This window comes from Scyliorhinus canicula, chromosome 9, assembly GCF_902713615.1.
Source record: "Scyliorhinus canicula chromosome 9, sScyCan1.1, whole genome shotgun sequence".
Lineage (NCBI taxonomy): Eukaryota > Metazoa > Chordata > Chondrichthyes > Carcharhiniformes > Scyliorhinidae > Scyliorhinus > Scyliorhinus canicula.
This window is the reverse complement of record NC_052154.1, coordinates 65,650,009-65,668,832: the sequence shown is the minus strand read 5'-3', so window position 1 is coordinate 65,668,832 and position 18,824 is coordinate 65,650,009. Positions and strand designations below refer to the sequence as shown.

The 18,824-nt window shown below is 41.4% G+C and overlaps 1 protein-coding gene across 1 annotated transcript in view; it reads right to left on the bottom strand.

Annotated features, from left to right (window-relative positions):
* Positions 1 to 18,824, bottom strand: part of edc4 (enhancer of mRNA decapping 4) — a 145,215-nt gene that overhangs the window by 10,319 nt on the left and 116,072 nt on the right. The window contains 7 exon segments of the mRNA XM_038805995.1: positions 2,755 to 2,918; positions 6,771 to 6,791; positions 6,793 to 6,991; positions 14,671 to 14,783; positions 14,785 to 14,858; positions 15,773 to 15,940; positions 16,954 to 17,066. Of these exon segments, the coding sequence (XP_038661923.1) occupies positions 2,755 to 2,918; positions 6,771 to 6,791; positions 6,793 to 6,991; positions 14,671 to 14,783; positions 14,785 to 14,858; positions 15,773 to 15,940; positions 16,954 to 17,066 (852 nt within the window).

Genomic DNA, 18,824 nt, shown 5'->3' with positions numbered 1-18,824 from the left:
TACTAAACCCTCCAAGCATGGCGACCCTGCTTGGAAAATCAAACAAAGAACCCCACTCACTTTGGAACTAACTTTGACCCCCCATCCAAACTAGTGCAATCCGGAAAGAACAAACCTAAACCCCCTCTTCACAATGCCCCATCCCACAATCTTCTAGCAAGAAAACACAGGACTCAGAACAATCCCAACATCTACGAGTGAAGAACCAAAACATGAAACCATAACACCTCCAAACTTTCAAATTACAAAAACATCAAAACTGTACAAACTCAACATTAATCCTTCCCTAAACCATTCTTCCTAAAAATGTTGTTCGCCTGCTCCGGCTTTTAAAGTAATGTTCTTTATTCTTGAATGTGACCCACAGGTTTGACACTGAACCACATGTAGAAATATTTCCCACATTGGAGGAGAAACCAACAAGCTTCAATTGCTTTGTTCCATTTCCCACCAAAATGCACGTTAACTGGGTAGAAAGGGGCGAAACACAAGCCTCCAAGCAGGAGCCACCCTGTGTACAACTGATCAGCTCATGGCCGCCACCGGAAATCATCCTAGGTTTTATCAATAGGGGCATAAGAGTACAATAGCCAGAAAGTGATGCAAATCTGTATAAAACACTGGTTTGATCCCAAATGGAGTACTGCGCACCAAATCGGGGCACATTTTAGGAATGATGAGAAGGGATCAGAGAGGGTGCAAAAAGATTCATGAGAATGGTTCCAGGGATAAGGAATTTCAGATAAGTAGATAGATTGGAGAAGCTGGGGCTGTTCTCTTATGAGAAGGTTTAGAGGAGATTTGATAAGTCATTAAAAATGAGGAGGGGTCTGTAAAGAATAGATAGGGATAAACTGTTTCCATTGATGGAAGGACCGAGAACCAGAGGGCAAAGATTTAAAGTAACTGGCAAAAGAAGCAATGGCAACATCAGGAAGAACCTTTTTTACACAGCGAGTGGTTAGGATTACACTTACAAATGTATAAGGAAAAAGTACAAAATGTGACTAATAGAAACGGGTATTCATTGTTGGATTATAATGAAAGCTGTATGGGGAAATGAGAATTTTTTCAAGTGCGGTGGAAGCAAGCTCAATCAAGGCAGTTGTAAGGGCTCTTCCTGTTGATTGCCTTCCTATTTATTTTATTTTGTGGTTATCAATTTTGGTCCATGTATCTTTAATGGAGACATATCTTTAAGTAGAGCAGAGAAGGTGAGAAACTCAAAAGTTGCAGAATTGTGCTATAAGGTTTTAGATTTTGAACAGAAGAACCCAGACTTTATGGCACCTGAGAGATTGGAGCGATTCGGTTCAATTGGTTGATTGGAGGCCAATGGATTGGCCTGGGTTTTACCCGGCAACCGATAACAATTGGTTCCGGTTAGATAGGGTTTTGAGACATCCCAGCAAAAAACTTCTGGTCTCCAAAAGGGGAAGCTGTGTTGCTCCCTCTCTCACTTTCTCTCCGATGTTGGCTGCTTCTTGTTACTGTGAATTTACGGAGAAGCCACTGGATCCAGCCACTGGTGGAAGGGCTCTCTCTATGATCTGCTGCCTACAGTCTAATGGCAAAAGTCTCTAGACCTTGATGAATCTAGAGTGAAAACTATTACAGACTGATTGCAAAGGTATCATCTTCTAGACAGAAGGAGGACTCAATTTGGAAGACATCCATTTGAAACAGAGATCCTTATCCTTTTATTTTTAGTATTTTACACCCCTCTTTCCCGTTTGTCATGCTTGTGCGTATAGAGGGTGGGGCGAGTTAAAGGGTGGGGGGATAGAAATTAGATGGTTAACCAGTTGTATGTGTTACCTATTTAATTATAGTTACGGTTAACAAGTTAATTGTGTTTAAAATTACAAACCTGGTGACTGTAGTTTTTGGGCAGATAAAGACTTTGGGTACTTTTAAAATTAAAAGTTAATTTCAACTTTGTTGCGACTCCAGGTTAAGTGGGGCTGGAATTGACTGCACACTAGCTCAGGGTGTCGTAACACAGTCAAGAAGAAATTGCATTATTATCTGACAAGGAACAAAATCCTGGCCTACGTGGAGAAAACGGAGGTGTGTATCTAGCTGGATTCCTCCTTCAGAGAGCTCGCGCTGGCATAATGACCCAAATGGGCTCGTGTGCTGTAACCATTCTATGTACACATATGAGGATGCCAAAAAGCCATGCATTTATTACACATCCTAATTGTCCTCAAGAAGGCAGCATTGAACCACCTTCTTGAATACAATCGAGGAGCTTGCACAGTCATTTGAGAGCAGTTACATATGCCAGACCGGGTACGAACAGATTTCCTTCCCTAAAATAACTCAGTTATTTCTACCAACTAAATGATCTGTAATTCTGTAAAACTTAGAATGAATTTCATTATAAGGAGTTTTTAGAATCATGCTCAGCTATGATGCTCTACAGGCTCGTCAACTCACACTGTTTCAACTCAAACAAACATGAAGAATGGTCATTTCATTAGCGAACCAGATGGGTCTTTAATGTCAACCCAGTAGTTTCATGGTCACTATTATCAATTCCAGATTTAACAAACTGAATTTAAATTCCAGTTGCGGTGGTGGTATGCAAACTCATTGTTTGCATCGTTAGATACAGGCCTCTGGCTTATTAGCCCAGTAACATAACCGCACACTAGAAACATCAGCTGACTGACAGGCTGTGAACAACTCTGTGACTTTGACGTCTTTCAAATTTCTTTTATTTCTAATAGTCTTTTTCTTGCACCTTACCTGAGTTTTAGTTCTGTGCGTGAATTGAGATCGGTGGAGAGCTGTTGAATAAGTGAAAGCAAAACTGGCTGGGTCAGGGGACAAGGATGCTGACCAAAGACCAGCTGAGAATCCACAGTTTCACACACATAAAGTACCAGATTGAGGTCTGCTGCAGTCAAAGCCTGGTAGACAGAAAATAATTAATGAAAGCGATCAATAGGTATTTTTTTTCTTTACAAACTACCTTACTAAGTGTTTGTTGCTCAAACTAATACTTTGCTACCATTAGCTTATGACAGTTAGCCTATAACTGGTTTACCACAAGAAAAAGCAACACATTTACTCAAGTTATTTCTACCAACTAAATGATCTGTAATTCTGCAAAACTTAGAATGAATTTCATTATAAGGAGTTTTTAGAATCATGCTCAGCTATGATGCTCTACAGGCTCGTCAACTCACACTGTTTCAACTCAAGCAAACATGAAGAATGGTCATTTACAACAACGTTGGATAGCAGCCAACAACATTAGAAACCATTAAAAAAAGTAGCGTTTTCCGTAGATGTTTTAAAAGCACATCCAATTTCAAAAGGTGCAAAGCAAACGGATTAACACATTGGGTTAAATGTCAATAAGCTCCAATTCATCTCTTATTACAGCAGCAGCAATATCACTGCAAATCATTCAAAGACAACAATTAGAATAAGTTTGGGGAAAGGAATCCTGTACCCCTTTTTTTTCTCTGAAGCCTACTCTACAAATTCCAATGAATATTTTCAGTAAATATGTTTAAAGATGCATCAGTAAAAATGATTTGGCATTTCAAAGTTGAAAGGAAAATTAATTTCTCCAGGATTGAAACGTGTATTAAAATATATTCTGTGGCTGCTATTGTAATCTGAGAGCATCCAGAGAGTCCATAAAGCAATTAACCCTTTCTCTGAACTGGGAAATTATACATTTCAATTTTACCGACAAAGTGGGGCACACTTCCACAGAATACTGCACTTGAGTAAAATTGTGACAATTTTGACACACGGAACAGTTACCGTAAAAGCTACAGACTAAATCAGATGCAACCACCCCTCCCATGTGTTGTGCCTGGAAATTTGAAGACAAGTCGATTAAATAGAACACAATACCTTAACCCCCAAATTAACCTGATTGTTCTCACTTTGCACTTTCCCAATCATCTGCATCCCAATGTTATGCGACTAATTTAATAAGAATAGCTTTACTTAAGGAAAGGTAGATTTTAACACTCGGCTGATTTCCCCCCCTATGGAATCTTATTTACATGCAACTTTAATATCTCAATCAGCAAAATGCAACACATCATGTTGGTGGTAATATTACACTACTTCAAAAAGGCTCGGTATTTAAATTTAGGTCCTAAGAGGAAGTAACATCCTGTTTACTAGCTTAGCAGGAGGGCCAGTTACTGCTCAACAATTCTTTTTGTAATCTGCACTCAATACATAGGCACAATAATTCAGCTTTAATGAACCTTCCACCAGCAGGCTGCTGCACAGCAATAAAATCCTTTGCAACTGTTCTGCAAGAAAGTAATTCAAGTACAATTTATCATCTTACCTTTTCAATATTTTTGGATAACTTGTAATCATGTGAATCTGCATTGGCCAATTCAAAATTTGCTGCTTGGCAACAAAATATTTGGTAGGAGAAAAAGATAGCCAAAACATCACAATTGGGTAATGTTTCGAAGAGGAAACCAGTTTCCAAGATGTTACCACTTGCAGGCAGGCAGGGACCAAAGTTTTAAATTTAAGATGGTCACTAATAAATCCAAAGGGAAATTCAGGCAAAACTTTTTTTACCCAGAGTGGTTAGAAAGTGAAAAAAATAGAATACATATATTTACGGGGATGTTGGATAAGCACATAAAGGAGAAAGGAATTGACGGTTATATTGATGGTTGGATAGAGGGATGAGTGTCCATAAATACCACCCTGGACCAGTTGGGCTGAATGGCCTGCTTATGTGCTGTGTACATGCTGAATCGAGGTAATGGAAATGTGGACCTTCATTGTATCGGTGTAATAAATACAAGTGTAGGACCCAACACAATCAACAACTAGTTGTGTTGAGATAGTACTGTTAACATAATAAAATGCAGGGCAGCACGGGTGGCACAGTGGTCAGCATTGCTGCCTCACGGCGCCGAGGTCCCAAGTTCGATTCCGGCTCTGGGTCACTGTCCGTGCGGAGTTTGCACATTCTCCTTGCGTTTGCGTGGGTTTCGCTCCCACAACCCAAACATGTGCAGTTAGGTAGATTGCCCACGCTAAACTGCCCCTTAATTGGAAAAAATGAATTCAGTACTGTAAATTTATTTTAAAAACCACAATAAATGCTTCATAGGAGCATTAACAAGATTTGATACTGAGCTACATTTGTGGGTAATGACTAAAAGTTTGGTCAAAAGATGGGTCTTAAGGAATAACTTAATAAGAGGTAGAAAGGTGGAGAGGTTTGACTGATATGGGGGGGGGGGGGGAAGGAGGAGAAAAACATTGGTGGCTAACGGCATAGATGTCAATGGTGCAATGTTTAAAACTGGGGATGCACATGAGACCAGAACTAGAACATAGAACAATACAGCACAGAACAGGCCCTTCGGCCCTCGATGTTGTGCCGAGCATGATCACCCTACCCAAACCCACATATCCCCCCTATACCCGTAACCCAACAACCCCCCCCCCCCCTTAACCTTACTTTTTAGGACACTACGGGCAATTTAGCATGGCCAATCCCCTAACCCGCACTCTTTGGGACTGTGGGAGGAAACCGGAGCACCCGGAGGAAACCCACGCACACACGGGAGGAAGTGCAGACTCCGCACAGACAGTGACCCAGCCGGGAATCGAACCTGGGGACCCTGGAGCTGTGAAGCATTTATGCTAACCACCATGCTACCGTGCTGCCCAAACTGGAGTTTTTTTCCCATAATACTAATTTTCATTAGTGTCACAAGTAGGCTTAACAAGTCGGATTAACACTGCAATGAAGTTAATGTGAAAATCCTCTAGTCGCCACACTAGAGTGCCTGTACGGGTACACCGAGGGAGAATTCACATCTCCAATTCACCTAACAAGCACGTCTTTCGGGACTTGTGGAAGGAAACCCTCACAGGGACCCAGGGAGGAACGTGCAGACTCAAGCCGGGAATCGAACCACGGTCCCCTGGTGCTGTGAATCAACAGTGCTAACCACTGTGCTACCATGCTACCCTAAGGGCTGCAGGAGTTTATAGAGATATGGATGGGTGAGACCTTGAACAGATTTTATAAAAATGGTTGAAAATCTCATGTAACCAGGACCCAAAAGTAGGTCAGCTATTTATTCATTCATTATTATATCTAGGTCACCAGTGAATTAGTTTGGATGCAGTCTTTTACTGAATTTGATTGCAGGTTTTGCACTTCTGGATATTCATAGCTTAAGACAGGTATGCAGTGACTGGGAAAGATATGTAATAACTGGTGTCAATCCTAAAATTGTTCAAACATCCTTCAGGACCAAAGGTTACTTCAGAAAATGCTACTGTCATTGGAACCTCAAGTTCCCTCTATCAATCACTATCAAGAGGAGAAAATTCATCTCAATCAGAATTATGGTATTTGATCATCAAAACATTCAAGAAAAAAGTAAAACCAAACCTTTTACAGAATTTCTCTAACAATAAACCTTCAAAAATTTACTCGGAAGTGTAATCAAACCAACAAAGTGATTGGAGAAATGCTTCACTGCACATTGACTGCTGCTGAGAGAAAGAAGTGAATCAAATGAGATCATATGGAATAGCTAATTGCACCTGACCAAGATATTTTCACATGACACGAAAATCCTAACCGGTGCTCGAGAAGTTATATAAAAGGTTAAACCGAGATCTTAGTATTGATGTGCATGGAATAAAAGTACTTAATGAAATAAAGCAATAGCTATTAATTACTGTAGTACTTTGCTTGAACTCTCACATCATTGATCTTTATTTAAACTTCCTATACATACCTGCTGAAAGGCTTGGTTAAGGTTGTCCCTGTTGCAACAGCTGCAGGATATGAGCCTGCTGGGATTGGAAATCCATGTGAGTTGTTGGAATGGGGGTCCCAGCAGCTGAACGCATGGCCTGCATAATACTGGATGTAACAGCAGCCTGTTGCTCCTTCATTGCTAGGCCAACTTCGCCTTTCACAATTCTCTGCACTTGAGTCAGGATCGATTCCTGTAAGCTGTTGGATATCACACATAAATTGACGAACAATTATCCATTAAACTCTACATATATTAACAGCTCTTCAATCATAAAATGTTATGCATACACAAGCATACTGTCCCTATACAGTACTTATTTTGCACTCAGCATGAACACAACATATTTCATTAGTGGTCAATCAGATCCAATTTTCAATTTGCAGTTAAGGTATCCTACAGAGACTTCTCAGTTTTATCTGATGCTTTGCAATTGATCTTAAAATGGTGGACTGAGAAAATTTAAAAGACTTGGCACATTATAAATACATTTTAAATCCTCTCAATGAAAATTGACTGTGGTAGGCCTGGCAATAGTTCCACGTCAGCTATATCCCATGGGGCCTTTGTCCAGGAAATCACTTCCAGCAGAAAGCTGCAGCAGCTAACTCAGCAAAGAAACAGGCTGAATAACAGGCATGGAGAAAGCAAGCAAGCCACCCGAGGGCATCTAAATTAGTAGGCTGGGAATTAATTGTGATCCAAGGAAATGTAGCACAGGCTGTTTAGGTTCAGAACATATAGACTGGATAGGCATTTTGTTCAATTATTATTTTGCAAGTTCATTGTAATTCTTTTATAATCCCAGATCCATATTAGTTTTGTACTGTAATACCACTGCAGGTCCAATATGGCAGCAAAATAGTTGTAGCTCACTTTCACGGAGTGTAGAATCTCTGTAAGGAATACTTCTTCAAATCTCCTTGTGCTCTTGAAAAATATATGACATGAAATGCGCCACGGTTGAATGCATTCTGGAATTTTGAAGTGATAAATTTCCTCAACTCAAAATCCTCGATGTGGTGTGCGTGTGTCTGCCAAACGTCATCTGTTACAACTCTGTTCCCTCAGATTAAATAAATCAATCCACATAGTGTGAACTGTACTTGGTGTTAAAATAGGGGAGATAGTTCAAATTGATTTTACTCCATACTTTCTTTACTACTCTAAACTACCCACAATATTGTTTTCAAAAAACCAAAAGACCAAAAATGTTACAAATAGTAAGAAATTCAAGTTGAAATTCCAAATCAAAAAATAGAAAATGTTTAAAATCCACAAGACAATCAGCATCTATAAATGATGTCAGCTGCAGCCAGCATTCACACTCGAGTCAGATGGTTATGGGTTCAATCTCACCCCACAGGCTTGAGCACAAATATCTAGGCTGACAATTCAATGCAGCACGGAGGGAATGCTGCAGCCAGCTGCATCATCTTTCAGCCAGGGACATTAAAACAAGGCCCTGTCTGCCCTCTTGTGTGGATCTAAATATTCAATTTTGAAGAGGAGCAGGAGAGTTATCCCTGATGACCCAGACAATATTAACCCTTCAATCAACATCCATACAACATATTATCACTTTTGTGTTTGTGGGAGTTTGTGTGCAAATTGGCAGCCATATTTCCTAGTGTGAATTATTCTGAAGAGCTTCACTGGCTGAAAAGCAACTTGGAACGTTCAGCGTTAATAAAAGGTGCATCGTAAATGCAAATCTTATTTTAAAAATAAATTTAGAGTACCCAATTAGTTTTTTTTCCGATTAAGGGGCAATTTAATGTGGCCAATCCACCCACCCTGCACATCTTTGGGTTGTGGAGGTGAGACCCACACAAACACAGTGAGAATGTGCAAACTCCACAGAGACAGTGACCCGGGGCCGGGATCGAATCCGGGTCCTCAGTAATGTGAGGCAGCAGTGCTAACCACCGTGCCAACTAATCTTTATTTTTTATAAAGAGGGAGAGAAACTAAACATTCCCAGTAAAATTCTTTGTGAGCCTATGAATTATTTCCAGCGTTTTCTGTTTTGTTACATTATAAATGTTTGCCTTTCGAGTGCTGTTATTAAAGAGACACCTCATCCGTCTCAATGAGAGAAGCACCTCAGACTTTCATGGTTTGATATTTCCATACCTTCTCTTGGATGCCGTTTCCAATTTATAAGCAATTGTAGGCGGAACATTTCTACTCAACAGTATCCTGAATGAAAAGGCATTGATCAAGAAATACGCCACTTGCAACCACAAAGGAGAAAAACAGCTTGCACAGCTATTGGTAGATTAAAAATTTGCACCCTTCCACTTTCTAAATTGTCGATTTTTCCTGTTTGTAGGTCACACATTATACCCCAGAGGTGCCCAATTTTGAGCCCTACATAGAAACACACGACACTGTTGTGCAAACCCAATAAAAGGAGGAAAGAGACAAGTGTGAACCCCTTGATTGCAGAATTACATATTGGCATACAAGTGCAGCGCACCAAGACACGCCTGAATAGAATTCAAATCTTATTTCCTTTGCAATAATGCATTTTAAAGAATTTGGGGGAATTACTCGTTATCCAGCTAAGAATTCAAATGTGCAAGACATCCCCATTTCAGACACCCAGTTGTAGATTTGCAACTGGTCATCAGAACATAGAACTTGCACTGCCGATTAGCCACCCATAGTGAAAGCTGCCTAATTTCAATTTCCATGACAATTATTGGGCATGACAGCCACCACAATTTATTTAGCACCTTTAATATGATAATATCCCACGGTGCTTCATAAGAGCATAATTAAGCAAAATATGGCACCAACCACATAAGGAGATACTAGATTAGATGACCAAACATTTTTTAAAAAGCCAGCTAAAGGGTGAACAGAAAAGAATTCCAGGGGATAGGGCTGAGACATTTGAAGGCTTGGCCACCAATGGTGGAGCGCTTGAAATCAGCAATGTACAACAAGCCAGAATTAGACCAGCACCAATTTCTCAGCGGGTGGATCCTCAAGTTTCTAGCATGTGAAATGTGGGAAAAGAAGCCAGGAGTGTATTGGAATAGTCAACTCTAGCGATAACAAAGGGATAAATCAGGATTTCAGCAGATGCGCTAAGACAGGATCACAACGTGAGATTGGAAACAGACAGTCTTTGAGAGAGTCGAAACAAGCAGTCTTCGTGACAGTGCAAACAGTGGTCAGGCGCTCAACCCAGGGTTACTATGACACCAAGATTGAGAACAGACTAGTCACACTCTTGCACTGTTGCCAGAGAGGGGGGATGGAATTGGTAGCTAGAGAGTAGTTGGAAGGGGGAGGAACCAAAAACAATGGTTTCAGGCTTCCTGATACTTAGCTGGAAAAAATGTTTTGTTCATCCAGGACTGGATGTTGAACACGCAGTCAGTCAGGTAATTTAACAACAGTGGAGGAGTTGAGAGAGGTGGTGGTGAAGTAGAGCTAGGTGTTCTGTGTGGACATATGAAAACTAGTGCTCTGTTTCCAGATGATGTCTCCGAGGGACAGCATAGAAATTAGAAATAGGAGAGGCAAGAATAGATCCTTGCGAACAGTAGAGGTAACTGTGTTAGGTATAGAAGTCATTGCAAGTATTCTGGATAGGATTAGAAAGATAAAAAATAGAACCAGGTGAACCAGGGGCAGCACGGTAGCGTGGTGGTTAGCATAAATGCTTCACAGCTCCAGGGTCCCAGGTTCGATTCCCAGCTGGGTCACTGTCTGTGCGGAGTCTGCACGTCCTCCCCGTGTGTGCGTGGGTTTCCTCCGGGTGCTCCGGTTTCCTCCCACAGTCCAAAGATGTGCGGGTTAGGTGGATTGGCCATGCTAAATTGCCCGTAGTGTCCTAAAAAGTAAGGTTAAGGGGGGATTGTTGGGTTACGGGTATAGGGTGGATACGTGGGTTTAAGTAGGGTGATCATTGCTCGGCACAACATCGAGGGCCGAAGGGCCTGTTCTGTGCTGTACTGTTCTGTGTCTATGTAATGCAGAATTACCCAGCTGGTCAACAATGAGGAGGTGTTAGAGAAGGATGTGATCAAATGTGTCAACGGCTGCAGATTAAGATGGAGGAGGATGAGGAGTGCAGATTGTATTCTGGGTGAGGTCTTCAATGTCAATGACCAAGAATAACTCGATAACACCATTACAGACGCAAAAAAACAAGTTCTAGAGGACATGGCTGCTAGACTGAGTTTGCAGCAGGTGGTGAGGGAATCAACAAGAGGGAAAAACATTCTTTATTTCATCCTCACCAACCTGCCGGCTGCAGATGCATTTGTCCATGACAGTATCAGTAAGAATGACCACTGCACAGTCCTTGTGGAGACAAAGTTCCACCGTCGCATTTAAAATACCTTCCATCAGGTTATGTGACAAAACCACCACACTGTGATAAATTTCAAACAGATCCAGCAACTCAAGACTAGGCAACTAAGAAGTGCTGTGGGACATCAGCAGCAGCAGAATGGCACTCAACCACAATCTCTAACCTCATGGCCTGGCATAACCCCTCTACCATTACCACCAACCCAGGAATCAACCCTGGTTCAATGAAGAGTGTAGAGGTGTCCAAACTGGTGAAGCGACAACACAGATCCAATTGAGCCTCAGCAACATGAGCAAAGCGGTAGACAGAGCTAAGCAACGCCACAACCAATGGATAAGATCTCAGCGCTGCAGTACTGCCACACCCAGCCGTGAATGATGGTGGACAATTAAACAACTTGCTGGCGGAGGAGGATGAGACTCCACAAATATCCCCATCAGTGCAAAAGATAAGGCTGAACCATTTGGAACGATCTTCAGCCAGAAGTGAAATGAAATGAAGTGCCAAGTGGATGATTCACATTGCCCTCCTCCAGACCTCCACAGCATTGCAGGTGCCAGTCTTCAGCCAATTCAATTCACTCTACATGATATCAAGAAATGGCTGAAGGCACTGGATACTGCAACGCCTATAGGCCCTGACAATAGTGCTAAAGATTTGTGCTCGAGAACGTGCCATGCCCGTAGCCAAGCTATTACAGTAGTTACAACACTGGCATCTATCCAGCAATGTGGAAAATTTGCCAGGTATGCTCTGTTAATAACTGTAGGACAAATCCAACCCGGCCAATTACCGCTCCATCAGTTTACTTTTGACGGTTAGTAAAGTGTTGGAAGGAGTCATCTACAGCGTTGTAATTCAGCACTTACTTCGCGATAACCTTCTCACGGGTGTTCAGTTCGAGTTCCATCAAGATCACTCAGCTGCTGACCTCAAACATGGGCAAAAGAGCTAACTACAAAGGTAAGGGGAGAGTGACTACCCTTGACATCAGGCAGCATTTGATAGAGTGTGACATCGAAGAGTCGAAGCAAAACTGGAGTCAATGGGAATCCTCATCCTCCTCCATCTTAATCTGCAGCTTTGACACAGTTGATCATATCCTCCTCCAACACCTCCTCATTGTTGACCAGCTGGGTAATTCTGTATTCCACTGGTTGGAGCCATACATCACACAAAGGAAGATATGTGTGGTTGTTGGAGGTTTATCATCTCAGTTCCGGGACATTACAGAAGGAACTCTTCAGGATGGTGTCCTCGGCTCAACCATCAATGACCTTCCTTCTAACATAAGGTGAGAAGCAAGGATGTTCGCTGATGACTGTACCACTGTTCAGCACCATTCACATCTCTTCATAAAGCAGACCATGTCCAAATGCAACAAGACCGAGACAATATCCAGGCTTGGGCTGGCGAGTGGAAATTTAAATTGATTCCACACAAGTGTCAGGCAATGACCTTCTCCAACAAGACAGAATCTAACCATCAACCCTTGACATTCAATAGTATTACCTTCACAGAATCCTCCACCATTGACATCCTTGGGGTTACCATTGAGCAGAAACCCAACTGGACTAGTCATATAAATACTGTGGCTACAATGAGATCAGTGGCTAGGAATTCTGCACAAGTAACCCACCTCTGACTTGCCAAAGCCTGTCCACTTTCTCCAAGGCATAAGCCAGGAGTCAGATGGAATGCTCTCCACTTGCCTGGATGAATGAAGCTCCAATAATACAAGAAGAGTGACACCATCCAGGTCAAAGCAGTCATTCACTTGCCATCCCATCCAAAACATTCACCGACTCCACCACTGACTCAGTGACAGCAGTGTGCACCATCTGCAAGATGCACTGCAGGAACTCGCAAGTCTGCCGAGACAGCATCTTCCAAATCCACAACCTCTTTCATCTGGAAGGGCAAGAGACATGTGGGAACACCACCACCTGGAAGTTGCCCTCCAAGCCACTCATCAACCAGGCTTGGAAATATTCCTTTAATGTTCTGGTGTCAAAATCCTAGAACTTCCTTCCTACCACCACCACCTTCTGTAGAGCATTAGTGACGGGCAATAAATGCTGGCCTGGCCAGTGACACCTATATCTCAAAAATTAATTTCAAAAACGTAAATGGACTCGGGAAAGTCCAAGTTATAGAGGCCCGGTTTTTCTAATAGTGGATAATCTGCAATGTCAGTTTTTATACCGATAACCAAATTTCAACTCTACCCCCACTGTCTGATCAGATTTTCAGAGAGTTAATTGCAAAGCAAAACTTTCTTTTACTCTAAACTGAAATACCACATGGTGTAAATCCTGGACTGGATCACTGTTAAAAGCAGGGCAAAGCTTAATTTAAAAGTGTCATTTTGAAAAGCTGGTTCTGATTCTGGAATGCACACCACTACGGTAAAGCATACTTATGAGAGAAGATTTTCAAGTGTGTTTTTGGTAGTGAAGTTTTGGAAACTCTCAGATGACACTCATCCACTCATCTGGGGGGATTCTGAAAAGATATCCATAAACATTCACTAAGGGTTCAGAATAGAGTTGTATTTGTCCACAGTCATCTGTGTGCTTTAAAGGGACTGTGTGTTAATGAGGCCATTGTAAATCACAATGTATTTTCTAATCAGTGTTAATTCTAAACCTGTGTGTAACTGTTAAGCGAGGGGGGGGGGGAGAAGAGAGAGAATGAATGTAAATAAGAATGTAAATGGTCTCCACAGTCCCATATACACCAGAGCTGACTGGTGCCGATTTAACCTGAATGTCACCAAACACAAGTAAGGCGCACAGGTTGAGAAGGGCCTCCATGAATAACTGGGAGGAGGGGGATAAAATGGAAATTGCATAATCATCCAACGTTTCATGTTGAATAAATGTTTTTTTTTTTTCTTGCTGTTAAACTAATTAGTTTTCCTGTGACTTTGTTCCACCACATTTTGTTTTTAAAACATATGGTCTTTTTGAGCCAGGGTTCCATTCTGGGATCTTCGTCCAGTTTTATCAACAAGGAACATAATACTGCTACAGTCTTTCACAACTGGCACCCACCACTGGTCTGTTGCTGGAAGGTTGGCAATTTCCTGGCAGAGGAGCAGTTCAGGACAGCTGTGAATGTGGCACGATGCACCGCCTCTCAGCCCTGTCTAACACTCCAGCTGCCCAATTCCACAGTTGCTGCAACTACCATTCCTTAAGGCCTCTGTTCCACCACCTTGACTCCTGGAGTCCTTTCGTGGACTGACGCCTGACGGGAGGTCGAGACAGCAGCCTAAGGTGAACTACAACACCCAGAATGTACCCAGGCTGACAAAAACAGTTGGCCACACTGATTTGGGTTATCACTCCAATAATCCCTTATATGACAGAACTTTGTCCCGGAGTGCACCACCCACCGCACCCTTGCTTGCAAGTGCATCGAGGTGTGCCACTTGAGAGATGGGGGCAGATCTGCCTGAACCCCACCCCCATGGATCCTGGTGATCAGCATCATATCAGCATCTCCTAAGTGCTGCATGACAGATGGTGCTTTGCTACTCACTTGCTAACAATGATGTGAAGCTGATGTTGCACCTCTGAACGCATGCCATTTGTGATGGTGGCAGCAAGGTGGTCAGTGGCATTCTGGAAGCGGTCGATCATTTGCTGCAGCTGACCTAAGCAGAGGATCTCGGGTTTCTTGCTCTTGTGTCTTCTTGGACTGTAGGTGGATCTCAAGTTGCTGGATATCGTTGTGGGTTGAAATGCAAAGACTCAAAAGATTTATTTATAAAGAAAGACGAAAGTTTATGTTAGAGTTGGATAATAATCAAAAACACACATTTCAATAAAGTCATACAAACATTGAACAGGAGAGTCAAGCATAGGAATTCTGCTCCAAGTTAAAATTGAGCACATAGAATATATATCTTCAGTATTGCTACGTACAACTTCCATTATGTTTCCTATTGATTACATAGTGCACAGTTGCTCAATACATAGGTGCAAGGACAAAAGTACATGTCAGTCCTTTATAGAGCATGCACTCTAACCTCAATCAATGTGCTCCAAACGAAAGAAAATGTGAAAAATGGAGAAGTGACGAAACAAACCATCTGTGGGCTTTTAGGAAAATGTAATTACCATTGATCAGTTTAATAGGGCAGAAATTTACAACTTTTGCATTTCACACAAAGGCTGTGCTAAAGTTTATATTTTTCTTTCATCCTTCAAAATAGTCAAACACAATTACCAACATTAATGGACAAGTCTAGATGGTGATTAGGATAATGCTACTGGACTGGGGGTGGGTGATAGTTGTTCAGAGTAGGGGAGTGCATCACAATCAACATATGATTCACTGAATAGCAATGAGGATCAGGAATTCCGACTGGCCTTTCCCCATACCCATATTATTCCTAGCTCTGAGGTTAAGGTAACTGCGGGATCCTATACCTCCCTAATACCTCAGGTATTTCAGCTAACATCACAATTGAATCTTGGAGCTCCTGGTCTAATTAGGTTACAATATCACCACCCAGTATATCGATCCACTGAATTACAGAAAATCTAACTTCATTATAATTTAAAAATATAAAGCTTAAAAAAAAAATCACATGGATAGCTATGGCTCACTCAATGTTCTGAATTAAAACAACACCTACATTCTTGTGTTCCCTGCTTGAAGCTGTCATTTATTTGCTGGAACATTGACTGGCAGGCTTTTTCAAATACAGGTACAACTATACTCTGGAATGACTCTCTGTAACTTGATTGTATTGGTCCTTGCAAGGCATCTGCTGCAGCTCTTCCAATGCTCTCTGCAGTGTTCTACAATCACAATACCAAAAAGAAAGGTACATCAATCAGGGAATGGTGCAAAACGTACAGAACTTTAAATATAAAGAAATAGATGCAACGTGAACTCCATTCTGAATCGAAGCTGAATGTTACAACAGCCACAGTCTCTTAGCTCACTATTCGTAGCAAGTTTTGTATTGGTGATATAGAAATAAATTGATGATAAAAGGAATGTTACTTAGAAATTTCAGCTATTGATGCTTAAATAGAAAAAAGACCCTAAAGTTTAAAAAATAAATGGGAGAACAAAACACATTAGAGAAAGGAAGCTGGCATTTATAAAGCATCTTACTTATTTCTTAGAAGCATCTCAGTCCACAATAAAATTCAGGCTCCATAGATTAGAATTGAAAACTCAAACCAATTACTCAGTTTTAAAAGATACCTTTTAATAAGAATACCAATTTATTGTGCCACATTTATCCGATCTGCAATGAGAACAATAGGACAACATAAAACCAAAATTACTGCAAATGGTAAATACAAATTCAAACATCATGAACGGTATGAACTTGGCAGGGGAAATCTAGCAGCTCATGTACTGGGCTTTAGCATCTGAAAGATGACCATTCAAATCTTACGCCCGAGAGCTTTGAACGCCAGTTTTCATTGAAGAGGTTTCGCCACTCCAGAGGCAGGCCAGCTGCTCCAGTTGGGAGGTCTTGCCGCAGTGAAAATGTACAGCAAGTGGTTCCAGAAGGTGAAAATAAATACAATTGGTGCCTGCATTATAAGAGCTGAACCCAAGTTCAGAGTGGCATTGACCACACAGCCATGGAGAAGTCAATGGCCTAAACAGCCTTTATGGAGGAGGCAACTGGCAATGGGACCAGAGATAGCAAAGAAAATGAAGGAAGAAAAGGTAACTGGGGCTAACAGAGGAAATAAGATTAGGTGAAATATGGAAACCAGGGGGAATATATTATTTGAATACTAAGCTGTAGAAATTTAGGAAGTTTTAAGTTTACATTTCAAAAATCTTACCTTGATTTTACCATTTTTGTTATATTCTCTTTTAATATCCCTTCAATTGCTGCAAGCTTGGTTGTAATGTGTTATTCAGCTGACCCTGACACTGGCTCCAAACATTTGAAATACCTTGCAAAAAAGTTTGAAGAATCCCGTTTTAATGATTCCTCAATATTCTTAATAAAACTTCTTCCACACAGAATCAGATTTTTATCAACACTATTCCAGATTAATCAGGACACGTATTATGTCCCACAGTTCCATGCTTCCAACAGATTAACCCCCCCCCCCCCCCACCACTTAGCTGAATCAGCTTGCAAACGAAGGATGTGTAATTATTCAAGCTTATTTTTGTTAACCTGCCTTGAAATCAGAGCCATGCTTTGCAAATACAAATTGCAAAATACAGTGGGAGCTCTCATTTACGCAAGGGGTCAAATAGTGAAACATTGAGTGTGTTACCAAGAACAATTCCAGACAAAACACTACAAGAGCCAAACAAGTGACACTTGTTAACAGTAGAGGCCATCATTTCTTCTGGTTGCGCTCTCATGCACACTTTTTCTCTCCACACTGCCAACCATTCCAGACCTTTCCCCCTACCCTTGGCCAGCAGAAGATTGCAGCCAGGAACATAATGCCATTAATGCAATTTTACATCATTGTGACTGGGGGTGCTGCAAATCCACCCTGAAACATTAAATGGCAAAGTCTTAATATTGACTCAGGATGATTAACGTATCTTCACATCCATACTGTTTTTTACCCTTTGGTGAATTGCGGGGAAGTGGTGGATAGGTTTCCGAGCTGATCATCAGCCCATTGAACCACGTTGAATGCTCCTTCCGTGGCTAACAAGTCCCACGTTAGACTCAAACTCTAGCTTCGGGTCCCCTGCTTAAACTTGAGGCACAGCCCACAAGAAATTAATTGCTGAAATTTCTTGCTGATGTGATTGTGCACAGTAAAGGCAGCTTCAGAAAGTGTCAATATTGCCACCTATTCTGAAAAGGACTCGATGAATAATTCATCGCCAAAAATGTCTCCATGAAAGATGTCCAAAAGCTTCCCCCTCTGTCAATTTCTAAAACTGATGCTGGTGCCATAACACTAGAAGTTCACCCATTAACACAAACATTCTGACTGAATTTGTTTCAACCTGCTAGATTTGATCAAGAATGTCAGCCCACTTATGCAAACCAGCCATTCGTGGTAAAATATTACCCACTGTCAGTAACAGACAGAACAGATTCCAGGGGGAGATCCATTAAAGTTAACATGACACCCTCTGCGTACAGCACAATATGACCAGAATTTAAAAAAATTTTTTTTTTTTTTTAAAGGCAGTGTAAAAAGACTTGTAAACCACTGATCCCAATTTCTTGCAGTAATCCCAACACTCAAATTGAGGCATTTAACAAGCTGAACAGCTTATTACTGACGCAGTCGAGAAACCAAATTAAATTAATTGCCAGAAGTGACTCAAAACCTGGACACACATTGTGAATTCAAGATAAGATCAATGGAGGAACCTGAAGTTACAGACTTCAATTACTCAATAAGACCACATCTACACAAAGGGATTTCTACGCCACGATAAAAAAGTAGGTTGTGTGAACCACATATGTAGGTTACATCTATAGGTGAGCATCATGATCATTATCTTGCTTAAATTAGTCATATTCTAAATAGGCATCAGATGAAGTGTTTGTATTTGGAGAATGACACTAGAACACTCGATAAGGGCGGCACGGTGGCACAGTGGTTAGAACTGCTGCCTCATAGCTCCAGCGTCCTGGGTTAAATTCCAGCCTTGGGTGACTGGAGGTTGCACTTTCTCCCATGTCTGTGTGGGTTTCCTCCGGGTGCTCGGTTTCCTCCCACAGT